General features: G+C 42.0%; 1 protein-coding gene across 10 annotated transcripts in view; it reads right to left on the bottom strand.

Moving 5' to 3' along the window:
• Positions 1 to 797: 797 nt before the first annotated feature.
• Positions 798 to 23,701, bottom strand: part of bahcc1a (BAH domain and coiled-coil containing 1a) — a 61,824-nt gene continuing 38,920 nt past the window's right edge. For 2 of the 10 annotated variants that reach the window (XM_085454323.1, XM_085454321.1), the window contains exons 7-29: positions 23,417 to 23,616; positions 23,049 to 23,207; positions 21,289 to 21,563; positions 20,647 to 20,992; positions 18,859 to 19,803; positions 17,348 to 17,517; positions 17,054 to 17,190; positions 16,738 to 16,854; positions 14,253 to 14,364; positions 13,675 to 13,906; positions 13,363 to 13,536; positions 11,922 to 12,095; positions 11,520 to 11,809; positions 11,279 to 11,359; positions 10,311 to 10,434; positions 10,079 to 10,193; positions 9,526 to 9,601; positions 6,624 to 6,732; positions 6,422 to 6,538; positions 6,162 to 6,323; positions 3,506 to 4,746; positions 3,124 to 3,360; positions 798 to 2,971 (exon numbers count right to left, since the gene is read on the bottom strand). In XM_085454323.1, the coding sequence (XP_085310449.1) occupies positions 2,762 to 2,971; positions 3,124 to 3,360; positions 3,506 to 4,746; positions 6,162 to 6,323; positions 6,422 to 6,538; positions 6,624 to 6,732; positions 9,526 to 9,601; positions 10,079 to 10,193; positions 10,311 to 10,434; positions 11,279 to 11,359; positions 11,520 to 11,809; positions 11,922 to 12,095; positions 13,363 to 13,536; positions 13,675 to 13,906; positions 14,253 to 14,364; positions 16,738 to 16,854; positions 17,054 to 17,190; positions 17,348 to 17,517; positions 18,859 to 19,803; positions 20,647 to 20,992; positions 21,289 to 21,563; positions 23,049 to 23,207; positions 23,417 to 23,616 (5,803 nt within the window). In that variant the 3' untranslated portion in view covers positions 798 to 2,761. Of the gene's footprint in view, positions 2,972 to 3,123; positions 3,361 to 3,505; positions 4,747 to 6,161; positions 6,324 to 6,421; positions 6,539 to 6,623; positions 6,733 to 9,525; positions 9,602 to 10,078; positions 10,194 to 10,310; positions 10,435 to 11,278; positions 11,360 to 11,519; positions 11,810 to 11,921; positions 12,096 to 13,362; positions 13,537 to 13,674; positions 13,910 to 14,252; positions 14,365 to 16,737; positions 16,855 to 17,053; positions 17,191 to 17,347; positions 17,518 to 18,858; positions 19,804 to 20,646; positions 20,993 to 21,288; positions 21,564 to 23,048; positions 23,211 to 23,416; positions 23,617 to 23,701 lie in introns of all 10 variants that reach the window. The other 8 variants (XM_085454317.1, XM_085454314.1, XM_085454322.1 and 5 more) reach the window with 7 other exon arrangements.

Below are 23,701 nucleotides of genomic sequence, written 5' to 3' on the forward strand. Positions count from 1 at the left end.
AAATCACAGGTAATGTACTTGCATTCATGAACAGAAAAAGGTAGCTTTAGTGACTGAGTGTTATCCTTGATTAATGAATTTCTGACTTGTTAGAGAAGTCCAGTGTGCCGGCTCAAATTTGAGTATAAAAACATGAATTTGGTTATTATTTGCCTAATAAAATGCCTAATAAATAACTATATAAATTTGTTTTTTAACCATTTTTTTGACAGATTTTTTTTATCTTTTCTTGTTTTTATGACTGGTGGTTTAATACATTTGTTAAAGAATCACAGATGTATAGTGTGCACGCATAGAGAGTGCAGTTTTCTAACTTTCTGCTTAAATGAAATAAAATAAGTGTTTATTTTTGCTTCACAAAATTAACTAATATACTGTATATTAAAAAAAGAACAGGGTTAAACATACTCTATATGGACAAAAGTACTGGGCCACCGACACATTACACCCACAGGAGCCGCTCAGCCATGGGAGCTCATGCCCCGAAGCTCTGGGAGCACAGTTTTCGTGCTGATGTTAATGCAATCAGAGATTTGGAAATATCTAGGGGCAAGAAATTTCACAAACTGACCTGTTACAACAGTGGCATCCTATTACAGATAAAAGCAGACTGTGTGGCCAGTTGCTTGACTTTTTTTTTTTTTTTTTTGCTTGATTGAAAAGTGAAATTTAAAGATTAAGAGGTGTGGGCAATGCTTTTGTCCATATAATGATATAATGTTTGGTAATAGGAAATGAACAGTAAGATGAGTGGGAAACAGTCAAAATAACAGAATTAAATCACAGAGGTTTTTGGATGAGAAGAATCCAGTGTTGCTTTATTTTTTAATCTTTTTTTTCACTAAATGGCCTCTATAAGACCAGTTTTATTTAAGAAATGCAAATGCGACATCACACCAAGAAAAAAAAAACAATGTCACATTCTCATAAAGCGCTCTTGGCATGAACAGCAACATTGACAATAAATAAAATGTTGGCAAACAAAATAAAACTTTGTGAGCAAAAAAATACTCAGGATTGCATATCAAACAAGACAAAAATAGAGAAAATGTACTTGGCACAAATTAAATAACATAAGTAATTTCCAGATCGAGTAAACCTGCTCTATGTCCATTGCTTTGTGAATCTGATTGTCCTTCACAGTTAGCATCAAGGATGTATGTGTTCTGTACAAAATAGACACAGACGGCTAATGAAACTAAAAATGGACTCATTTCAACAAATTGTCAGTACTCATCTTCTTTCCTTATCAGTACCTTGACCTTCACAGTCACACCTCCAGGTGGCATTTTGGTACATATTTATGTACTAACCAAAACTGCAGGTACGTGTGCAAGAAACCATTGTCACAATGCAAAGCCAGTAAATTTGCACATAGTGGAGGACAATTATTTTATAAGTTACCAGTGATTTCTGTGTTCAGTACAGGTGCTTGTTTTTTAAATAAAGGAAATTAAGATATTAAAGACACTTTGGTATTTTGTAGGCCATATTATGCTAAACTATGCACTGATGAGTGCATTGCACATTTAACACATTTTCATTAGAAGATCCAGTATTGTGTAACATTGATTTGTGTGGACACGATTATATTGTCGGGACACTCATCGCACACAAACGTCGCGCTGTAACGGTACGCTCGTATCACATCTTAAATCACTTTCGACCCGTGGCTGCGGTTAAGTCTGATCTGACTTTGTGATGATGACCATCAGAGAGGTAAATAAATAAAAAATAGCCAAACGAAAATGTGAAGGAACAGACAACTACGCAAAAAGCCACTTGACCTATGTGGGGTTTTTTTTCTTTTTAAACAGAATGACACCTTTCTCTTAGAAAGGGAGTCTTGTCCTGTTGTAGACTAAATCCTTCTGTCTTTGTCTGTGCTCTGTCTCAGTCTCTCTCAGCAGGGCATATGCAGTGCAACACTAACATCTTCAACCTTAACTTCCTGCAGCAAACGAAAAAAGAAAAAGCACACACAATGTAATGTATTCTACACATATATAAAAATAAATCAATTGCAAACATGGAAAGATACATTTCATATATACATAATAAACTCCTATATAAAATAGCTTTTATGTACATATAGACAACAGACAACAATACAATAACTGAACTATACAATATACACCTGAACAGTTAAGACAGGTGAGAGGTACTGAAGTGTATGGCTTCATTAGGAACATTTAAAAATATTTACAGACATCAACTTTACATCCTTTACATGTTTTCAACTTCCCTGGAATGAAGAGGCTTGGGTCGAGCCCCGTGCCTCACTTTTGTTTCCATTCCCTAAGGCTACCTTTTAAAGAATTGGTCCACATTGACTCTTGAGCCTAATGTTATTTTTTACAGTCAACTACAATTTCAGCTCTCCTTTTGATAGGAGCTGGAAGCGTGAGTTTTTAAAAAGGAGTTGTGAAGCTGTCAAAGGACCTTTTTAAAAGAGATTAGTTAGATGGTTGAAATGTCACTTATTGAATTTTGCTCTGCTCAGAAAGACACAGACTTTCTGCTATTCTTAATGACTGGATCAACCAGCTATGCTCACGGCCTCACAAATGTTAGACACCAACAGACTCCAGTGTGTAATGTCAGTCAGTCCAGTTTTGGTGCTGACATCTTGTCTGTGGGTCCTGGAGGCAAACCCAAATAACATTAGCCATTCTGCCGGACTGAATGGTTGAATAGGAGAAATCATGACGTTATATTCTTCCTCCGAAGAAGTTCTTCAGTAGTGTGTCCCCTTAGTGGATCAGCACATGATGGAAACGCCTTCAGCAGTGACCAACTGACCAGTGGTCGGATCGTACGTCCCAGCCAGGTAGTACAGATCTGGAGAGGTACTGTTCGGCTTCTGATTGCGAGTCAGACACTCATACTCCTCTCTGCTCACCACCTGGCACTTGTGAGAGATTGTCTGGACATCATTCTCATCCTCGTGGCACGACTGATAAAGGGCATGCTGGACAGAAACAAGGGATTAGTTACAGGATATTCACAAAGCAAAACGTTACAAATATAGCTACGAAAACAGTGTTATGAAATGTATTTGCCTGCTTCTTCATTTTTTTGCATATTTGTCTGCACTGTATCCCGTATAACAACCCAGCTTACCTTGCCATCTCGATGCCTTTTCCCTAGCTTTGTCTCTTCAGGGTGGTAGAACCATTTGACTTTGACTACCATTCTAGAAGTCCATGATTCCCAGAAGTTCTCAATTTGACCCACATATGGGAGGTTAGGTCGTCCAGCTGAGAGGAACACAGCACAATCTCCCACTTTCACCGTTTCTCTGCCTCGCACAATGGCCTTATAGAAAAGCTTCTTGGCCTTGCCCTTAAGTCCTCGCCTCTGTGAAAAACCAGACACTTTGACCAATCCTCTTTGATAATGACGATTATTACTGATGTTTGTTGACCTCAAGGGGCACGTATTGTAAACTATTTGAGCTAATATTGCAAGAGAAAACCTAAACCGATTGATAGCCTATTCTCACCTGTGTAGGGCTTCCTGACCACCTCCACATTTGTCTTCCTGAAAGGAATGCGGACATCTTGGGCCTTGGAATAAATGTAGCCTCATCTGGAAGCATCCTAGGTTTCTTGACAAAATCCTTAGTTGGTTTAGATAGGGAGCCTGCACATTCTTTCCTCTTCAAGGACTTGCTGTGAGAGACCTGGTTAAGGGTGGCACCTTTGGCACTGGAAACAGCCATAGCTTTGGCCACAAAGGCATGCTGGCGAGGCCTTGAAGATGTAGAGGGTTCTGATGGTTGTAGGAGCCCCCGATGGGAGGAAAGACAACTCTGCAGCATCAGTGTTGAACTATCCTCATCCTCTGAGCTGTACGAGGAATCATTTTCAGAGGAACAGAGGCTGGAACTTGAAAGAGAGCCTGAAGAGGAGGAGCTTGAAGAACCTGAAGAAGAGGAGGAGACCGAGAGACGAGAAAGGAAGCGACCAGCAGTCCTTAGTCCTCCTGAGGCTGCAGCCAGTGCAGCCCTCCTCTCTTCCTCTTCTTCTTCCTCTTCATCATCCAGATCAGAGTAGGAGCTGTGACAGTCTCTGTGAGAGCTGAAGCCCAAGTCACCATATTCCCCGAGACGCATAGAAGTAGAGGGCTTTCTTTGAGGTGTGGTCCCTTTTAGAAGAAGTTCTACTCTGGAGGCTCCCTTCTTGTTATCCTTTACCAGCAGGACTGGATGAGAGTATGCTTCTGTCCTGGGTAAGCCACTTACACTGGAAGATGCCCCTCGCAGCAGCAGAGCCTTGCTGTTCTTTGTCTTGGGGGATGTCACTCCTTCATGATCCAACTTGATGAGGAACTCTTGTCCAGACCTTTTGCTCCTTGGCATAACCTGTTCATCTTGTTTGCGCTTTTCACCATACAGCCCACTTCTGGAACCCAAAGATAAAGCCGAACCTGGTCCTGTAGACTGGGTACAGAAGGAAGAGTAACCATTTGCAATGCTTCTAAAGGAATCCACCTCAAACGAGCTGCTGCTGAAAAGGCCTTTGGTTGGGACGGAAGCCTGTGACTGGGAATGAGTCATAGAGAACAGGTCATCCTCCTTTCCTTTCAAGGTCCTCTTGGGTGCACCGTTGAACTGAAAGAGATTATCAGACGTCCTCTTTCTGGTGTTGGTCAATGAGCTCCAGCCCAGGAAAGGCGAAGGATTTTTATTGGCATTCTCAATTTGCTGCTGCTTTTGTTTTTTCCCAGAACCCTTTGGTCTCCCTAGAATGAAAAAAACATAATATGCTTTAACAATAAATCACAAATGAGCAAACACGGGTGTGTATTTGTACACACCCGTGTATATATATTAGATATACCTTTCATACAGTGGAAACACCTTTCAATAAAATATGTCTAGAATGATACTGAAAATAACTAAATATAAACACAACAATAAGCTGTTCTAACAGCGAACCAAAGCTGAAAAATAAACACTTTACAAAGTATTTTTGTCAAGGCTGTTGTATTAGATCGCATTGCAGTCTATTTATTGAATTATTGTCAAGAACTCCTAAATTTCTTGTTAAAATCAACAATGTTTTGTTATGAGATAAGACATGTCTTCATCTTTAACATTAGAATTGCCAAAGGGTTCATTTAGACTCCTCGCTTAAAATAAAACCCCATTATCTCTTATTTCATGACTTTTCCTAAAATAAATTTCATTATTACATAGTGAATTCTGGGGTTTGATGAGAGACAAAAAAGAAAAAATAATTATACCTAGAATCGCCAAAGAGGCCATTTTGACCTCCATAGAATCGAAGCATGCCTGGTTGCCTAGCAGCACATATTGTTTGCACACATTTTGATATGCAGGCTGTCGTCATGACTGATGGATAAATATAGACATGCAATGGAACACGACAAAAGCAGAGCGAAGACGCAGACTAAGAATCCCAGCTGTGCAGAAATATAGCCAAACAATGACGCAGTGAAGAACCTCCAACATCCAATATTTGTTATGTTAACTTCACTGTCTGCAAATATTTCTTAAAACTATGTCGGAAGAAAATGTTGTTTATTGAACAGTTTCTGATAATAAACTGCAAATAAACGGTGCACTGTTTTGCCCAAATCCTCGTCCAGCAAACCTTTTGGCTACGATGGAAAAACCTCAGCATGGGCCACTCACGCCTAGGGGTGCGACCGGTCAGTGGGTGAAACTTTGTGTTGCTGGCAACTTTTCGATCTTTAGCCTGAGTATGTATCTATTTGCAGTGTTACTAAAACTACAGTAATTCTTTCTCAAATCGTCAACTTATAAATTCATATAAAATACAGATAAATTTAAAAAAATTGTTCTTTTTTTGTTTTCTTTGTGCATATGAATCAATACGTTTTGAAATTATAGCACAAATTAAATATCAAAATGAAAATTTTGGATCTTCTTTATTTTAGTATAGCTAATACTATAGGTTATCTAAAATTTGCTTTTAGCTTTTCCATAATGATGATTGTCTAAAATGATTATATTATTTTGAACTGTTAATTATCATTTTGTTTGTTGTACCTTTGTTTAGATGATTATAAAAGTCTTTCAATCTGTAATAAAATGATCTAAATCATTTATAAAACTCCTAACAGCTCATGTAACACTGGAGGTAAACATGGTTTCAGGGGTTAACTCTCACCTGGTCTTCTTTTAATAACGGTCAGACTCTGGGTGGTGTTTACAGTGTTAATAGTGCTCAGTCTGTCTGAAGGTCTCTCACTGATTGGTGCCTGCTCCAGACTGGAGGTTCTCTTGGCTGCTGAACCACTGGGAACCAATAGGGAAGGAGATGGCTCTCCACCTAAAGTAGAACATTATCAGCATTTAGTTAACACAGTATGCCACACACCCCAACAAAAAAGGGTCTAATTCCATGTTACTCCAAGAGGAGGCACCCACAGTGAATTTGGTATCCTGGAGGCAGGAGGCGGATGTTGGGGAGTGAAATCTTCCCTCGATCCCCATCATCAAACTCTACCATCACCCCGCCTTGCTTCCTCTCATCAGATGAACCACCTGCAAGTGGTAAAAATTCACTCTATCAGCTGTGATAAAAGCGGACGATATGCATATACAGTTTTCTTTGTAACTGATGCCTCACCTCGGCGAACATAGCCTGGGTATAAGCAGCGGGAGCGCTCACTCCAATAAGCGCACACTCTGGTTCCTTCAGCGAGCATAGCCTCCGACTCTGGACGTATATCCAGGACCTGGAGTCAGACCAAAACATAATTAAGATTCATTACAGGTTCCACACAATGCACACACAGACATGCTTGCATACACACACTGACACACACATACAAACAGTGTGAGAGCAATGGAGCATTGTGCTTGGGCAGCCACTGTGCCACGTTTCCAAGCGGCACTTATCTCATGCCAATGTGCCAGTCAGGGCTGAAAAGAACGGAAGCCATGATGCAGTAAATCCTGACTTGCTGAGTAATACTAAAGAGGGCCTGAATAGAGGGCTTGTGATTGCAGGTTGCCAGATCCTCCCTCCAACAATGCAGGCAGCCCCAGCATCCGCCACTCACTGGGGGCTCTTTCAGGTTGCTTTCATTTACTGTTGCTATGGCAAGGGACCCTTTGACTGATGAGGTGTAGATGTGAACGTGTGTGTGCTTGTGTGTGTATGCGTGTCAGGGGTTGGGGGGGGGGGGGGGGGGGGGTATCAGGGTACTGCTGTCAGAGTCAAATGAATGGCTCTTTTGAACCTTAACACTCTTGGACTAATCTAAAGACACCAAAGTGGAAGTATGGCACAATTAGAACCAGCTGCTATGTGATGAGTGTTTAGATAAGAGCAGTTTTGCCAGAACTACTTGGTATAAAACTGCCAGGAAAGTTAGAAAATGACACTACGAGCGGGAAATAGAGAAGAAAGTTAAAGAAGGAAACGAAAAAGCTAAACTGATCACATTAACAAGTTGACATTGATGAGAGGAGGTAAGTGTTAAGGTAGAGAGTAGGCTAACGTGTACTAATGGGCATGCAAGATCATCTTGAGGATAATTGAAATAACATTGTGTTCTTGTATGACTATGTCTGCATTTATACCTGAATAAAAAAGCAAGGGCGTTACACTATACAAAGAATACTTAAAAAGTAAGATTTATTTTTATTATTGTCTTTGAGACCATATGAACATGTGATATATAATTATGAATGAAAGGAACAGCAGTGTGGGTTAGCTGGACACCTTGTTTGGCTGACATAGACATAAAAAAAAATCAGAGACCTGTTTGTGAGCATTTTAGGTCATGATTTCTAGATAGATATAGCTACTGTTTGGGTTTTTTTTTTTCATTTTATAATGAATGTATTTATGTATTTAGTTTTGTTTATTAAGAGCCACAAGGCAATTTATGTTGTAGTTCCATTATATTAAAGAGAATGCAGATACATATATATGTATAAAAAAAACTGGTCACCTACACCACTCACCCTAAACAATCTAAGTATAAAATCAGTGATTTTGGTGTGAAGTTTGAACTTTAAAAGATAAAAAAATTAATGAATAAATAATGTAAATAAATATATAAAGTCATCTTACTAAAGCTAGTAAGTACATTTTATTTCTATAGTACATTTAGAAACATTTAAAAGTGGTTTATCGTTAAAAAAAAAGTAATAACTAAATATGAAAAAGTTTTTCAGAAAAAATTCATGAAATACACCAAATATAATACACACAATCTCTCTGCGTTCGTTTCTTTGTCCTCCAACTCCTTCTACACAATCAGAGTTACACCAGCCAAACTTGGCTCACGAGTGAAGACTCTTATTTATACTAGATATTATGATGACATCATGTTGCCTAGCAACCAGCTAGCAGCAAGTGAAAATGACCTATAAGACCTTTTGAAAGCATCTTTATCGTTTTAATTTCACAACAGCAACATCTCATCCGCAATAGCTGAATGATACATTATATACAATAATGTCATCACGTTGCCTAGCAACCACATAGCAATGAGTTAAAATTACCCTCTTTTCTTGCATCCATTCACCTAGAACAGCTTTATAAAAAGCATTATGTCATTTAAAATGTGAATGTGTTTGAAAATGTTTGCATGCTGCATGTATCCATAACCATGAGGAAGTTTTGGTTACATGCAAAGTTTAAAAAACACCCACAACTTTATCGTTTAATTTCTAAAAGAATTTTAAGTGAGCTATGAGCACAACAGCATTTAGGATGAAGTCACTGCAAAGTTACAATGGCCTCTTAACAGCTGCAAACCACAATCGTGCCAGTTAAACTCTGCTCTACTTTTCAGCTCTCCTCGTCTTAGGAATATTCCTTTTGAGCAAGCATAATGTCCTGTGCCCTGTTTGGCAATAATGAAGTCAGTTTCAGGAGATGTGGGTACGACAGCTCTGCTTTGAGTGACCCAGTTGTTATTAGTGCAAAGAGACCTGCATGAACAAATCTGTCCCACTATAGTAAACAGTATGAAGCTATTGTGAATACAGAGAAGGTAAAGAACCAGCCAAGGTATTGAAGCGGTTAAATAAATGAAATGGCAATATTACAATAGCTCTGTAACCCAACATTTGCTTCACAACAGGTCTTCATACACATATAGTGTATTTGTTAATTTCAGCCTTTAAACAGCTCTTATTTTGGCAGTAAAGGGGACGTAATGTACGCATCATGTCCTATTTAATCTCCAAACCGTGAATGGATCCTGGTTTTGGTGGGATTATTCAGCCCACACAAAGAGCTTAGTTTAACAGACATTCAAAGATACTCACACACATAAACCTAAAGATCCTGCCCATCTGTTCATATTCACTTAAGTTTAGATGCTCTCAATGACCCCTGAGAGGAAACAAGGGAAGTTGAAAGAGAGAAAGCGAAATGACTAAAAGAGGCTAAAGAAAAGCTGGAAGGCAATGTGGAAAAAAGTGCAAAGAAAGAATATATTGTCGTGGCCAAAGATGAGACATGGCTTTCTTTTAACAAAGAGTGTTTAGGTGCAACAAGGTGAACTTACAGCTTCTTGTAGCAGTTGCTCCAATGAATAGATTCTTGGGCGGTTTCCTCTTTCACCGTCAATAACAACACTAAAGCTAGAGGGAGGCACAGCAGAGAGAAATAAGATGAAGCTATTTTCAGATGCTTGTATTATGCTTGCCTGGCTCCCATGTCATGTGTTACTCCCACTCTACTGTTGTTATAGCATCTCTTTGCTGCCTGCACCAGAGGAGCTGTATTGATACTCAGAGCCTAGTATGGAATAATGTGACGTTTGTTAAGTAAGAAGCATGAAATTATTGATAACTTCTATGACGAGCATGCAAAAATCCTTTTTATTATCAACATGGCTCTGACAGCTATAATAACCTTCTGTAGACGCCCTTTTTTGCCATACCTCAGCTTCTGCTTAGAAATGCCACTTTGACAAAGTTTACTTCAGGTTAACATTGACCAAAAGGTCAGACTAAAGTTTTTAGGATATAATTTGAAAGCTAACATCCTTGAGTTAAATTAAGACTAACATTAAAAAAAGTGTTGTGTATATTTAAAAAAAAAAACAGTTCACTTACATGTCTGGTAGCTCCAGAGTGTGGACCCTGGCAGCATATAGAAGCTCATCCTCCTTGGAAATCAGCACCTTCAGGCCATCGGTTAACAGCTCTTTGGTCAGGACACAGTTTGGAACTGCATAAGAAAGAGCAAACAATGTATCCTGGTTAAAATTTGTAATGGTGAAAGTAACCATTCTATCTGCTACTTAAAACACTATTAAAAAAAAAGATATAAAATTTTATCTCAGACCTTCAGGGTTTTTGCGCGAATGGCTGCTGTGCTCCTCTTCCTCTGAGAAGCTGCTACCATCCATCTGAAAACCCTCATCAGCGGCGAAGCTCTCCAACAAACGACTCACTGCTCGTCCCTTTGGCTATACAGAACATATCAGAAGGGATGAAAGGAAGCATAAATGACTGTGAAGATGAATAAATAATAAATGTGGAGATAGTGTGATAAGATATTGTTTATAATGCTTTTCAAACTAGCAGTTAACCACAGGGGACAAAACCTGTACCATTACCTATCTGCACTCATTTTACTTGTTTTTTCCCTCCCTCATAACACATAGTCTTCTCCGCAGAGTTTAATCAGCAGGAGGCTGAGCTATGCAAAACATGCTGAATGCGTATAGTAGTTCCACAATAATGTGTTGGAAAGTAAGGCTACGTTCACACTGCAGGCAAAAGTGCATCTAATCCCATTTTTTTGACCCTATGTGACCCATCATGGTATGACAGTGTGAACGGCACAAATTCGATATCTTCAAATCCGATCTGGGTCACTTTCGTATGTGGTACTGAATCCGATACATATCCGATGTTTTAGAAAGCGACTGCTGTTTGAACGGTCACGTCGCATTAAATCCGTCTTTTACGTCACTGACACAAGACAGACGCCAATTATCAGCGCCGGAGAAGACATCGCGAACGCTTCCTGGCCATCCAGTGTAGATGTCAGTGAAACTGTTGGGAAGACAATGTTGGAGAAACGTGAACATTTTATTTGTACTGAAATATCTGCAGATTCTGACAGAAATCTGCAACTATCCTTTGAAGCACCGCTCCACATTTTATTTGTAGTGTGAACAAGCAGACAAAAAAAATCGGATTTGATCAAAAAATCGGAATTGAGCATTAAAACCTGCAGTGTGAACGTAGCCTAAGATATGACCAGAATTGAAAGCTAGTGTTTGTTTGCTGTTCGCCTGCTGGTACCTGTTGGTCTTTGCTCCTTTGTCCCCTGCTTCCATCTTCGCCCTGCAAAGATGAGCCCCCAATTGGCCAGCAACTTCTCCTCTGGTAAAGTGAGAGAAGAGGAATTATTGCCACAGCAAGGGCACATGAAGATATACCATATGCAAAGTTTGTACTTCAGTTTTGTTGTGTCATATCTTCAGTATATGTGGTTTAATAAAATTGGTTGATCAAAATTTCGATTGGAAAATGTTTTTTTTACCTTGTTAATTGCTCCTCTCAACATGGTGCTCTTGCGGGTTGCCCGCTTCAGCCTCTCACTTGTGGTGGGAAAGGTAGCTAGTCCCATGCTCCTCCTGTAGCGGTTGCCTCTGGTCCCAAGACTGCCCCACCGAGGTTCCTTAGACCTGGGCCCACATGTTTTTCTTGCTACTTCAGGCTGCCGATCTTGGTGGTCTTGGTGATTTTTAACTGCTGTGGTCATGCCCATCCTAGAGTTGGACTTCTTCCTGATTTTGACTTCCCCCTCTGCACCAGACAGACTCTGGGATCCTGTATGGTTTGATTACAGAAGGACATTTAGACTGAGCTAACAATACAAAGGAGGACAAATGTAAAACAGATGCTTCTTGAATTATCAATTATTTTCAAAGGGCAGTCTTACCATAAAGCTCCTGCCTTTGTTTTTTGTTCCAGGCTTTCTGGTTGGCTTCCAGTTTTACAACAGACGATGGACTAGGCCCAATCATGGAGGAGCTTAAAGTGACATCTCTAGAGGGTTGGACTTTGTAATCTTGAACTTCATCAGTATCACAACTGCCTTCCTCTTCTTCATCTTCTAGCAGATTTAGGAAACAATAAAACATATATTCAGTAAAGGCATGAAAAAAAAACTTAGCTTATCCAATCCATCTCCCCACGTCATTACCAACCAGTAAAGTTCTTTAACTCACTCCCAATCAATCCACAGACACTTCATTAGCATTAAAGTAAATAGTTTAACGGTTCATAGGAAAGATATATGAACTGCTTTGCTTCAGTGGTATTTCCTGGTGTGAACCCACATGCTACTGAGAATGTGTGTGCTAGGGAGAGTATGAGGGAGTTTTTATGTTTGTCACTGCAGTTTTTTTTCTTTGCAGCGGCTCTTTGACCTGGTATGCGGGTCTCCAGGGGTGTGCAAAACTCTCACAGCCAGGTGTCTATAGTTGTGTGTCTGTGTCCAGCCCAGACCAGCCAACAGAGCTGACCACTGAGCTGTTGAATGTAAATGCACATCTCTGCCAAGACATACATCCCAATCTTTCTTCACTCGCCCATCAAAATGGATTGGTTTTCAATTTTTTTTTTTTTTAGAAATTAGCAAAAGGCAATATAGATTTAAAGGAGCTTTTGGATCATAGACTGACTCAGTACATTAGCTGTACTTGTCAGATATGCATTTTTATTTTATTTGTAGAAATTTATAGAAATGTTTCAAAAAATCCCTGTCATATTTTCATAGCTAGCTATTTAGATATCTAAAGGTAACTTTCAATTTTGGTATTCAATTTTATCTATATAGCAAAAATTCACAATTGGCGGTGCCTTAAGGCATTTTATATTGTAGATAAAGACCCTGTGATATTAGACAGAAACCCCAACAATCATGAGCAAGCACTTGGTGACGGTAGGAAGGAAAAGCTCCCTTTTAACAGGAAGAACTCTCTAGCAGAACCACCCTAAGGGAGGGGAAGCCATCCACCGCAACCGGTTGGGGGGTGACGGCAAAGAGAAGCGAGCAGTGAGAGAAAGACAGGACAAAAGACACACTATGGGAGAAAGAGCCAGAGTTGAATAATTATGAATGATTAAATATAGCAGTGGTGTATAAACACAGAGAGAGCAAAAAGAGATGAGTGAAGAAGAAATGCTCAGTGTGCCCAGCAACCTGGGTCTACTGCAGCCTATGTTTTAGGGATGTTTCAGGGTCACCCGATTCAACCCTAACTATCAGCTTCATCAAAACAGAAAGTTTTAATCCTAATCTTAAAAGTAGAGTGTTTGTCTCCTTAATCATTAACTTGACTTAACTACGTCTCCAGGCTCAGTATTTACTGTCCCACCTTGATCAGAGGAGTCGCTCTCTGCAGGCGAGCTTTCTTCCTCCTCCATTGCTTCGTGCCTTTGGCCACGGTGAACCTTTGTTCTGTGCTGGCTCAGGGTGGTCGATCCCTTTTTACGTCCACAACGCACCAGTCCGGTCCAGCTCTCTTGGTGGACACTGTCCCCACTGGCTGCTGAAAAAGTTTAAGAAATAAATCACTGCTTAACTCTAAGGGTAACTGCTGATGGGGGGAAAAACAACAATACTCTGCACAGTAAAACTAAAAACAGGAGGAACAAGCACAATCAGTGCAATGATTGCCACTATCTACCTGTATCGCTTTGTCCCCCAGACTCTCGCCTGGAGTCTGCTTTGCTTGTGCCCTGGCTTCTGTGTCCATGCTTAAGGTTGGAGCTGCAGAGTGAAATTTCCTTGTCCCTCGAGCCTGTCCCTGAGAGATTCTTTTTAACCTGGGCCTTTTGCTTGAGCTGAACCACATCTCCAGCCAGCTTGGAGTTGAGCATGCTGTGAAGACTGCTTTTTCTGCAGCTCTGTGCTTTTACCTGCTGCAACAGAAAGACAGATGAGACTGGTGAAAACCAGTTACACTCCTTACAGAAGCCACAAAAGCATCACAATGACATCATCATGACATCATCATCTCCTCTGACATTGTGAAGAGAGCCCTTGTTTTCTCAAGAATAGAGAATTAAAAAAGCGATTGGAGAAGCTCTAACAAGACAGACATTTATATGGAGAGCAGAGGATCAGGATGAACTCCTGAGGGTAGCGCCTAATTAGAAATGGGATGCAACAAAGGGATATATCAAATGCAACGAAACAAAGAGCGGCTTCTTTTATTTCTGGCTATGTGTGGGACAGAAGGGAGTAGGACAAGGGGACCCTGACCTGTGTGCTGCTGAGTCGCTCAAAGCCTCGACTGGACAGCCTCTTCTTCCTTCGCTGGCTTTCTCCGCCCCCTCCCAGGTCGTCAGGCAAACCAAGCCCTGCCCCCATCGATCTGCAAGGGGAAAAAAAAGAAGGGAGTTGAGTCACCTCTCTCTGGGATCTGGTAACTTTCCCTTTTCTGTCAAGTGAGCCGAATGACAAAAAGGACAAGAAGAGTCCAGTGTCTGAGACACCCACTTGAAAATTAATCTCTAACAAGAAAACTGGGATTGTTTGAGGGCAATTTGGTGCTTCTTCTAGGGAGAATGTTTGTCCCCTGTAAAGCACTACTGCACAGCTTTGAAGGATACCGTGAATGGTTAGAAGGCACTGGAATTTGAATGTGGTCATATTGTATTCAGTGAGTATCATGCCTCTCTGGTTGCTTTTTCATATCACTGTGGCACACACTTTCCCCTATGCTGAGCAGCATCACAGGCCAACCACTCCAAATGCCCTTGAATTTCCCCCTGGAAGACTGCCCGTAGACCACACCGAAATGAGCCAGACCATGCTCAAACAAAAGATTAACTTCCTCTCTCCTAGCATGCATACAACCTCGGAAACCATTCCATTCCAATGACTAAATCTGACGTAGATAAGTAAAATACTGCGCATTTGTTCTGCTTCCATATTGGTGCAGAAACTGTTTTTAAAGTAAAGAACCATGTGCTGGGTTTTTTTTGCATGTTTGTTTTGATGTCATTTATCAGCAGCATGCGAATTCACAGTGCTCATGAAGGTGCTGATTGTGTGTAAATCTCATAATTCCAGCATGCACCTGCAAGACTCAAGAAGAATGAAAGCAATTGTCAGGCAGTGGGACTCTCTGCCCACTGACTGACAGGAGAGTGACAGAGGTGCCAGTGGAGTGTGAGTTGTCCCCGTGAGGCAGATCCCACCACGGCTTGCTTTCCGCTGCTGACAAACACAATGTGACAGAGTCCCTCCCATTTATGGTGGAGGGGGCTGGTGGAGCTGAGTGTACAGTGACTAATTAAACAGAATTGATTATCAGGGTTTGCTGGCAAGCAGGAGTTCTCTCTAGCATACAACCCCGTCCAACCCCAAATCAAAGCGACACCACAAAGGACCCCAATGCTCTACCCACAGGAATAACATAAGCGTGCACAGAAACAAACAATGCCTGCTTCAGTGCTCATAAGCACACTGCTGCATCCATCTCTAACTAAACAGATGCATAAAATTTGCAAGTTGGAAGGCTTGATCACGAGGCCTGAATGTATCTCCCACTCAAACACTACCACACACACGCACCCCCGGTGGTTAAAGCAAAGTAGGGAAAAAGATACTGAAAGGCTGGGTGGGCTATCCACTGACCCACTGACCCACTAACCCCCATCAGCACAAAAGCATCAGCGTTTTGTAGCGGCATGACTGGCAGGTGCAGGACAGCGCTTTTATAGAACCCTGCCACATAACGCAACATGGGGCTAAACAGTCCTCAGTCTGCTTGCTTGTTTCTCATTCACAAGTATCACGTCATTCTCTTTTGGGTTGTGCACACATCACAAACAAAAGGGTGTACACCCTGGGAGCTTTTAAGAAAAATAAAGTGTCTTGGCTGTGATTGAATTTAAAGTACAACAAAAAGACAGACTTCAGTTTACTCTTCTGTGAGACTGTAACCCCATATCTGCTCCCACTTTCCCTCCACTGCACTTCACTTGAGGGCCCAGGCCTTATATTTGGGTGTCATTGTCACTCAGCATTAGCATCTGATCAGCACGGGCCCTAGTGAGGGGGGTGCAAGAGGATACGGGTGGAAGAAGAGTGGCAAGTGACATTGCAAAGGGGCAGCTGTGGACAGTTGTCCAGAAACTGAAGTGAGAAAAGAAGGATTAAGATGGACAGAGAGGGAATGCTGCGAGGTAATATTTAGTGCCCAAAGGCATTCTGAGCCTAGATGCCGGGGATAACTGAAGCCTGAGAGTAAACCTTTTACCAACCCCTCCAACACAACTTCCAAACAGGAAAGGCATCCCTATTTTTACAATGTTGATTTAAAAAAACATTCTCCTGCTCGTTTCTGCTAATTTTTCCTCTTTCGTCATATTCCTCAAACACATACACGGACAAACATATACATGGACTCAAAAAGTCAGCTTAACTCTTATTGCCTTGCGAATCAGACGTGCACAATTCAGCCCGGTAAAGTTGAATGTTTTTATTTATATATATATTAACCCTGAATGAGTATTCTGTAGGACACAGCTGACACAGACTGCCCCGTTACGCAATTAATAACACCAATGTTGATTAGAGTAGAAGAGGTTTGATTCGACTTCCTAGAATAGTTCAGCGGTTCTCCTGTTTCCTGCTTATGCCAATGAGAGGCAGCGCCTGTATGGCAGTGATACAGAGGGGCTTATCATGCATGACTGGACTACAGCCAGCTAGCGGAGATGGGCTAACTGATACTCACTTGACTTTTCTTTGGCCCTCGGATGAGGACACTGGACCTGTGGTGAGGGTGGGTTTCCGCTTCCTCGGCCGCCCCGGTCCTCGCCGTGCTGGGCTGCGAGGTGTTTCTTCCTTCCTGCTGGCACATGCAGATGTAAACACACATGCAGCCGGTCGAGCTTTAAGACGCTACCTATATCTAAACTCTGAAGGTTCTAAAGCACTAAAAGAAATCCATTTTGAAACTATAAGTGAATGAAATACGTTTATGTTTTTACTACTTTGGAATGGACCGATTGGGAATCGGCACAGGTAAAGGAGGACCGCGCCATACTCACTGATGATCATGCTTCCTCTGAAGTTTGGCAAGCTCCTTCTGCTTCTCTTTATAACGACGTTGTAACTCAGCCAATTTCACACGCATTGCAAGCTCAGGACCATCCATTGTTTCCATGCTAACTTTGGCTGGGCACACCTGAACAACACGCATAATTAGTGGTTATGTAACATGTAACAAAAGCAATCAAGGAACATTTTAAGTACAACTTCATTAGTTACTATTTGTTTGAAACATCGTTAGAATTCTGGGAACATTTTGAAGCGTCAAGAAGGGCACACTTTTATAGCCTTACTGGTTCATTGCGAGGTGTCCAGGTGCATTTCCTTCGTAAATTGAGGATCCTGCGGGCTGGAAATTGTCGCTCAGAACTCGCGCTGCTGCTTTCCTCGGAGCCCAGCTCCAGCGCACGGGCCGTGGCCAGGGTAGCAAGGCTTTGGAGGTCAAACATGAGCAGTTCCTCCTCTGTTTACAGAAGGGGGGGGGGAAGGGTTCATATTGCATCTATACATTTTCGATTCAGATGCCACAGTGGACAGAGCTTATTTACTTAACATTTGTGAAAGGAAACTCATGTCAAAGTGAGAGAGAAAGATGGGTCTTTTTGTTTTTGTTTTGTTTTCTGCAGAAATTTGAGCAGATTAGGACAGTATGAGAAATCAGCAGCATATCTTTTCAGAGGTCACATTATTTTGGACTCACCATATGCTGATATCTCACAGACCATCTGGACTGAGCTTTTCCTATGTAGCCTATCTGCTTATGACACTGAGTAGTCTATCTGCCATTAATGGTCTGAGCCACAAGCTGAATAGCAGATTGTAGCCTAGTCACAAGGAAAATGACATTTTGTTTGTAAGAGTAACACAGTCTTACATCTTAACATGAATAAATAAAAATATACTGAATCGTCTTACTAACCATAGTTGTGACTCTAAATCGACATTTGCTACTTGCCTGAGCTGTCAACAATATCGCATATCGAAGACATCACTGACTGTGGAATCAGATGATACCCTTTTTAAAGAACCATCTTTTGGGAGCAGTTAAATGCATTAGGATGCTGTGGTAAACACAAAACATCCTTTTGCATGAATAAAAAAAAACAAAAACGCATGGTACTTTGAAAAACAAGGAAGCTTTTAAAGCCACTTTAAAACAATGGGGTCTAATTAGCCAGGCAATGCTCCAGGGTGCTGAAAACAAAGACTGCTTTTGTGATTACACACCAACTTTCAGTATGAAGTGTTATGTTAGTGAGAGAATGAAACAAACTGGTGTCTCTCCTTTAAGTTTAACTCTGTGTATTTGCAGTTGTACGTGTTTGGGTGCGCGCGCATGAGTGTATCAAACAGCTGCAGGGTTGTGGAGAGACACAGACGGTTCCCTGAGGAGAGCTCGAAGGGAGCGTGAGTGAGAGAGGAAGGTGTACACCCTTCACTAGTAGTTCAGCCCTGTCCTCCTGCTTTTTCTCCCTCTCCTGAGGCCCTGCATCATTAGAACAGCCTTATAGGAAATAAAAGTGGCTTTAACATGCCAAAGAAGAGCAACGGCAAGCAAGCATGTAGACAGCCTCTCTGGGGATGTGTTAGAATTCACAAGAGGCTCATGAGACCGGCAGGAAGAGAGGACTATCTGGGAGGGAGCACAGAGCGATGAGGCTAGGCCTGAGGGGGAGTGGGAGTTTGTCTCAATGGACATAGAGGAAAAGGAGAGTAAACTATGAGAGAAGTGCATTCTGTTGATGTGAGTGTTGCTGTGTGAATGTGAATGTGTTAGAGTCATGGAGGAGCCACTGTTTCTCACCCTGGCTTTTTCCACAAGTGCGCTTTTGCTGCTGCAGCTCCAGATCCGCTAGTTCACTCAGAAGCTCGATACCCTGGTGTGGGTTGCATTGCGATGGGGCAACTGATGGTGTACTATATGAGAACAAGGGAAATGGAGGCACATCTGTACAGAACGCAGCAGCAATCAGCAGCTCCAGACTCCAGTAGCAGGGCACAACAGGTTTTGGGGCCACAGCAAAAGATTCCTCGCTTGGGCTAGGGGCAGAAGCTGAGGCCGGGGAAAGACACACAGAATCCACTGAGGCATCATTAGAGGTCATCTTGTTGTCGTGCTTCTGCTCACTGTCCTCTGCGCACTCATTAGGCGGGGACTGTGACTCAGGAGAAGCAGGATCAAGCTCGATGATGGTGGGCAGCTCTGGCTCTTGCTCTCCAGGCATGCTGACCTTTTGAGCATACTCCACCTGAATCTCCCCACCCGTCATCTCATCATCCTCCTCTTCTTCCAAGGTAATGACAGCGTCTTGCCTGTCAGGTTCTTCTGTTGAAATGGAGACTGGGCAGGAAGGAGCCTCACACACAGTACTCTCAACAGGTGGACAAACCAGCACCTCTCCTGCAGTTTGTCCCTGCTCCTCTGGTTGCTCCTCCTCTCTGTGGACATAGTTAGCTTCTGTCACGGCTGTTATTTCCACCTCATCCCTCTGCTCCAGAACTCCATCAACCACTCTGTTTTCCTCTTCATGCGCCACTTCCTTGAGTGGGAGTGGCTCTGGAAGGGGTCTGACTACCACTTGACAGTCTAACTCCTCCCCTAGGCTGGCCAGAGACTGGGGAGCATGCTCAGCAGGCTCCACTTGGACTGCGTCCAGGTCAGCTGGCTCAGCCAGCTGAACACCCTGAGGTGACGGTCCGCTCCTGTAGTCCATCGCAATAGCAGGGTATGTGTATCCAGGAGGCAAGTCTATAGATGAAAAGAATATTTATTAATTTAATATTTAACAATTGTCTATTTATTCCAAAAATTCTGATAAACCATCCTCCCAAAAAAACCCACATATTATGATTCCTTAATAGAAAGCACTGTTTTTGTGATGCGGATGTGTTACAGATTACCAATCATACCCATGATAAACGAAACTCTCTTGCTAACTAGGTTCCATGGAGTGAAAAAGCAGGGCAAGGAAATGAAAAAGCACTTTCCCTTGATCCCCCAACCTTAGGAAGTTACCACAAGTAACTGTGTGTGTGCGTGTTATTTAAAGTGGACAAGACCTTTAGTTTATCAGAGAAACTGATACAATTCCTCTGGCTTGCGGGAGCTGTTAGCCAGACATTAATAATGATGAAGATAGTGTCAGGCGTGTGGGGGTGGAGGAGATGTAAAGGCCGCTACTAAGGTATTTCTCAATCATTACCAAGGTAACAGTTCTGGAAAGTCCCAGCACAGCCGGCAGCCATTTTCTTCACCGTTTATTCAATCAGAGGCTTTGCCAAAAGAGCTACCCACACATATTACCGCAACACCAGCAGAAAAAAATGGGGTCACTGAACAGTGACAACTCCAGTTATAAATCGGTATGATGCACAAGATTTGACTATATGTTAGAACAGTTTTCTGTTCTCTTTCTGGTTTTCTACATGACTCTGTTATTATACCTGATTAGTGTGAGTATGTTATCTCACAAGCGCTAATTTGATGATTATTGTTTGTACAAAAACCACTGTGCACACTGCTTCAAAGACAGTTTGAAAACTTTTACGCACAGTTTTTGCATTTTTTTTCTAGACACTTCTTTGCACTTACCAGGCTCCAGAGACCCTGGGTATTCCTGTGGAGGCTGCCCCTCTCCCGTCTTGTCTTCGGATTCAGGAGCCTTTAACATTTGAGGTGGAGCAGGGCTAATGGCAGGTGAATGAGGTACTGCTGCAACAGGGCTAGGAGCGGGGCAGGGTGTTGAAGGAGTGCTTTTGGGATGTTGTCGCAGCGAAGGGGACTGACAACAAGGGGACAGGTGAGTGGTGCAGGTCCCAGGGGGTGAGGTGTTTCTCTGCGGTGGGTTGTAAGAGTAAGCTTTGGCAGGTTTAGATGTTCTTGGCTCTGAAATGAGTTCTTCCAGTTCAACTGAGGGCTCGTCTGCTCTCTTCTGTATCTGTGGCATTAATACAAAATTATTGCATATCTAAATTTAGTGAACAAGTGATTTTATGCATTAACCAAATAGTACATTTATTGCAATCTGGTTGACAGCCAATGCTACTTGCTTTTCTGTATTCGGGAATACACTTTTTTTCCCCTGTAGGAAAGTTGGCATATCCTTCAAAGAATATTATGCAAATTGAAAATAGACTCAAAAGTCACGGGATCCATGACTCGCTTACGCTTCGCTGTATTGCCTGCACTTTTGCATGTATTAATCTCCCTTGCGTATTTTGACTCTGCAATCACCTGTGCATTGTGAGCGGGTTGGTGCTGCATGTTCATGGCATGTGCAGCTCTGTGCTGCTGTGGCTGCTGCTGCTGCTGAGGTTGAGACTGCAGTTGTGATTGCTGCGACTGGTGACTCTGATGCTGATGCTGAAGCTGTTGATGCTGCTGGAGAGCGTACAGCTCCTGTTGCCGTAGAAACTGGGATCGGGAGTACACAGCAGGATGTTGCATGTGGGAGGGTGGGCCCCGGGCGCCGTACACAGGGGGCCACAGCCCTGGCTGCTCCATCACATCTAATGAGAAAAAAAAAAAAGGAGAAATGTGATGGAGGGGGCTACCTTAGAACAAAAACACATGCATACACGTACACACACACACACTCTACATCACTTTTCTTTGGGCTCATACGCATTGACAGTAGGCACGACTCACTAGAATACATTAGCAAACAGAGAACAGTTGTGTTCTCCATATTTATCATTATGTGCCTCCCACACAACTATTTCAAAACACTGAAACCATTATGGATCATTTAAAGAATCATTGTATTCACATTTATAGCAACAACATGTATCCTTTAAGGAAAAAAAGATTTTTGACTTCACAGAACAACATCTCCCCAGGCAGAAACAATCCCACACTCTCCTCCGCTCTGAACAAAAAGCTGTCTCTTAAGAACTGCTTTGAGAATTTTGGAATGCTGGAAAAAGACGTTATGAAAATGATGAAATGTGAACAGAATATAATGGTCATAGGTTGATTAGAGGTCAAAATGCTGTGCTGGAAATGCATGTTTTTCTCGTCAGAGCATTCGTCTTGGCCTTTATGCCAAAAAGTCCCACCTTCCCGGCCAAACCACAGTAGGGGTTCTGCAAAAGGGCCCAGCAGTAAGCCTGGTTCCCATGTGTGTGGGTGTACAACCTGTCTCATTATGTGGATTTAAGGACACGCACAACTCCATATGGGTGATCTACAATGACAGAGGTGCCTTTTGGAAAGTACTAAGACCACACTATATAGAACTACATAATGAGCGTCTTCATAATATCTGTATTAGCACTGTGCTACACACTCCACATTAGCGGTTTTATTATCCAAATGAATTTGATCTTTCAGCTCCTTTTGCAAGACACACTAAGAATTTCGCCACATAAAATCGGATATGAAAATATTTCCTGTGGGAAAGTTTCTGTGGATGCACTTCCCTTCTCAGCTGAAACTCCTGTGGCGCGCAGAAGGAAACATATCGTCAAAGACTGGGAGCCAATTAAATTTCACAGTCTGTTCACTGAATACGCATCTACAATGACTCTGGTGAAGTGATTTTCACCTCATTCACTTCCTCTTCCTCTGCTGTGGTATTGTAGGGGCAAAATAGCTTTGTATGAGCATCCTGAACTACTGAGAGTGCCACTGTTGCCAGGCCAAGCAGTTGGCATGTAGCAATTATCATAAGATTGCAAACTTATCTTAGCCCAAAGTAATATTAACAATGAAATAACTCGTTTTAGTTTCACAGAACATAAGCTAAATTTGGTGCATTTCTGCTGCTTGTGTTGTATTTATTTGGATTCCCATTAGCATCGGCCTTAGCCCTTAGCTTCTCTTCCTGTCAGTCCTCATTCATCCATACACACACAGTTAACAATCACAAAAACATAAGCATAATAACAAACAAGCTTTTCTTATTTTTACTCTTTGTATACAGATACTGTACCAGTGGAGTTTGCTGTGCTTTGTAGATCGATTAGATTAACATATAAAATGCCATGGCTTACCCAGGTGATGGGTCGCAGGATGGGTGGGAGGCTCGGAGGGCAAGACCACCAGTTGGGCAGAGGGGTCTTGAGGCAGAGGCAGGACTGGCTGCAGAGGGCCTGGCATGGCTGCAGAGAAAGCTGGTGGCAGATTCTGGTGTAGGGTTGTATGACCTATACCTGCTTTATAAAGAAATTAAATTACAGAATTCCATATAAACAAAAGAACTTTAAATATATGTATCAGCTGATCAAATCAATTCTAAACGTCTTTGTTTTGGCCTTTTTTTCAATAAACAAAAAAAAGCTGGACTATATGTCTTTATAACACATGAATAAACATAAACATAACCATAACAATAAAATCCTGCCATCAGAAAGCGTCTTACCATAAGAATGTCCCGTCATCCAGAGAGATGGGCTTCCAGTTCTTGGCATCCAATGATGGTGAGCAGAATGTGCAGCAGGATCTCCCAACTGGCCAGACTGGAGGGACGTCCCGCCCGGGACCATGAGATGAGAGGCAAGGTCTCCGTGACAGCTGCTGGAAGGGTGGATCCTTGCAAATTCCACCCTCTCTTTGTTATCCCTGACATCAGAATGACATAAAGATAAAGAAATACAAATTAGAATGTTTCTGTAAAGATTTTAATTTATTAAGTATTGAACAACAC

The sequence above is a fragment of the Copadichromis virginalis genome, linkage group LG4 (genome assembly GCF_057382275.1).
Source record: "Copadichromis virginalis isolate Kocher_CV1m ecotype Utaka linkage group LG4, C_Virginalis_male_GT1.1, whole genome shotgun sequence".
Classification (NCBI taxonomy): domain Eukaryota; kingdom Metazoa; phylum Chordata; class Actinopteri; order Cichliformes; family Cichlidae; genus Copadichromis; species Copadichromis virginalis.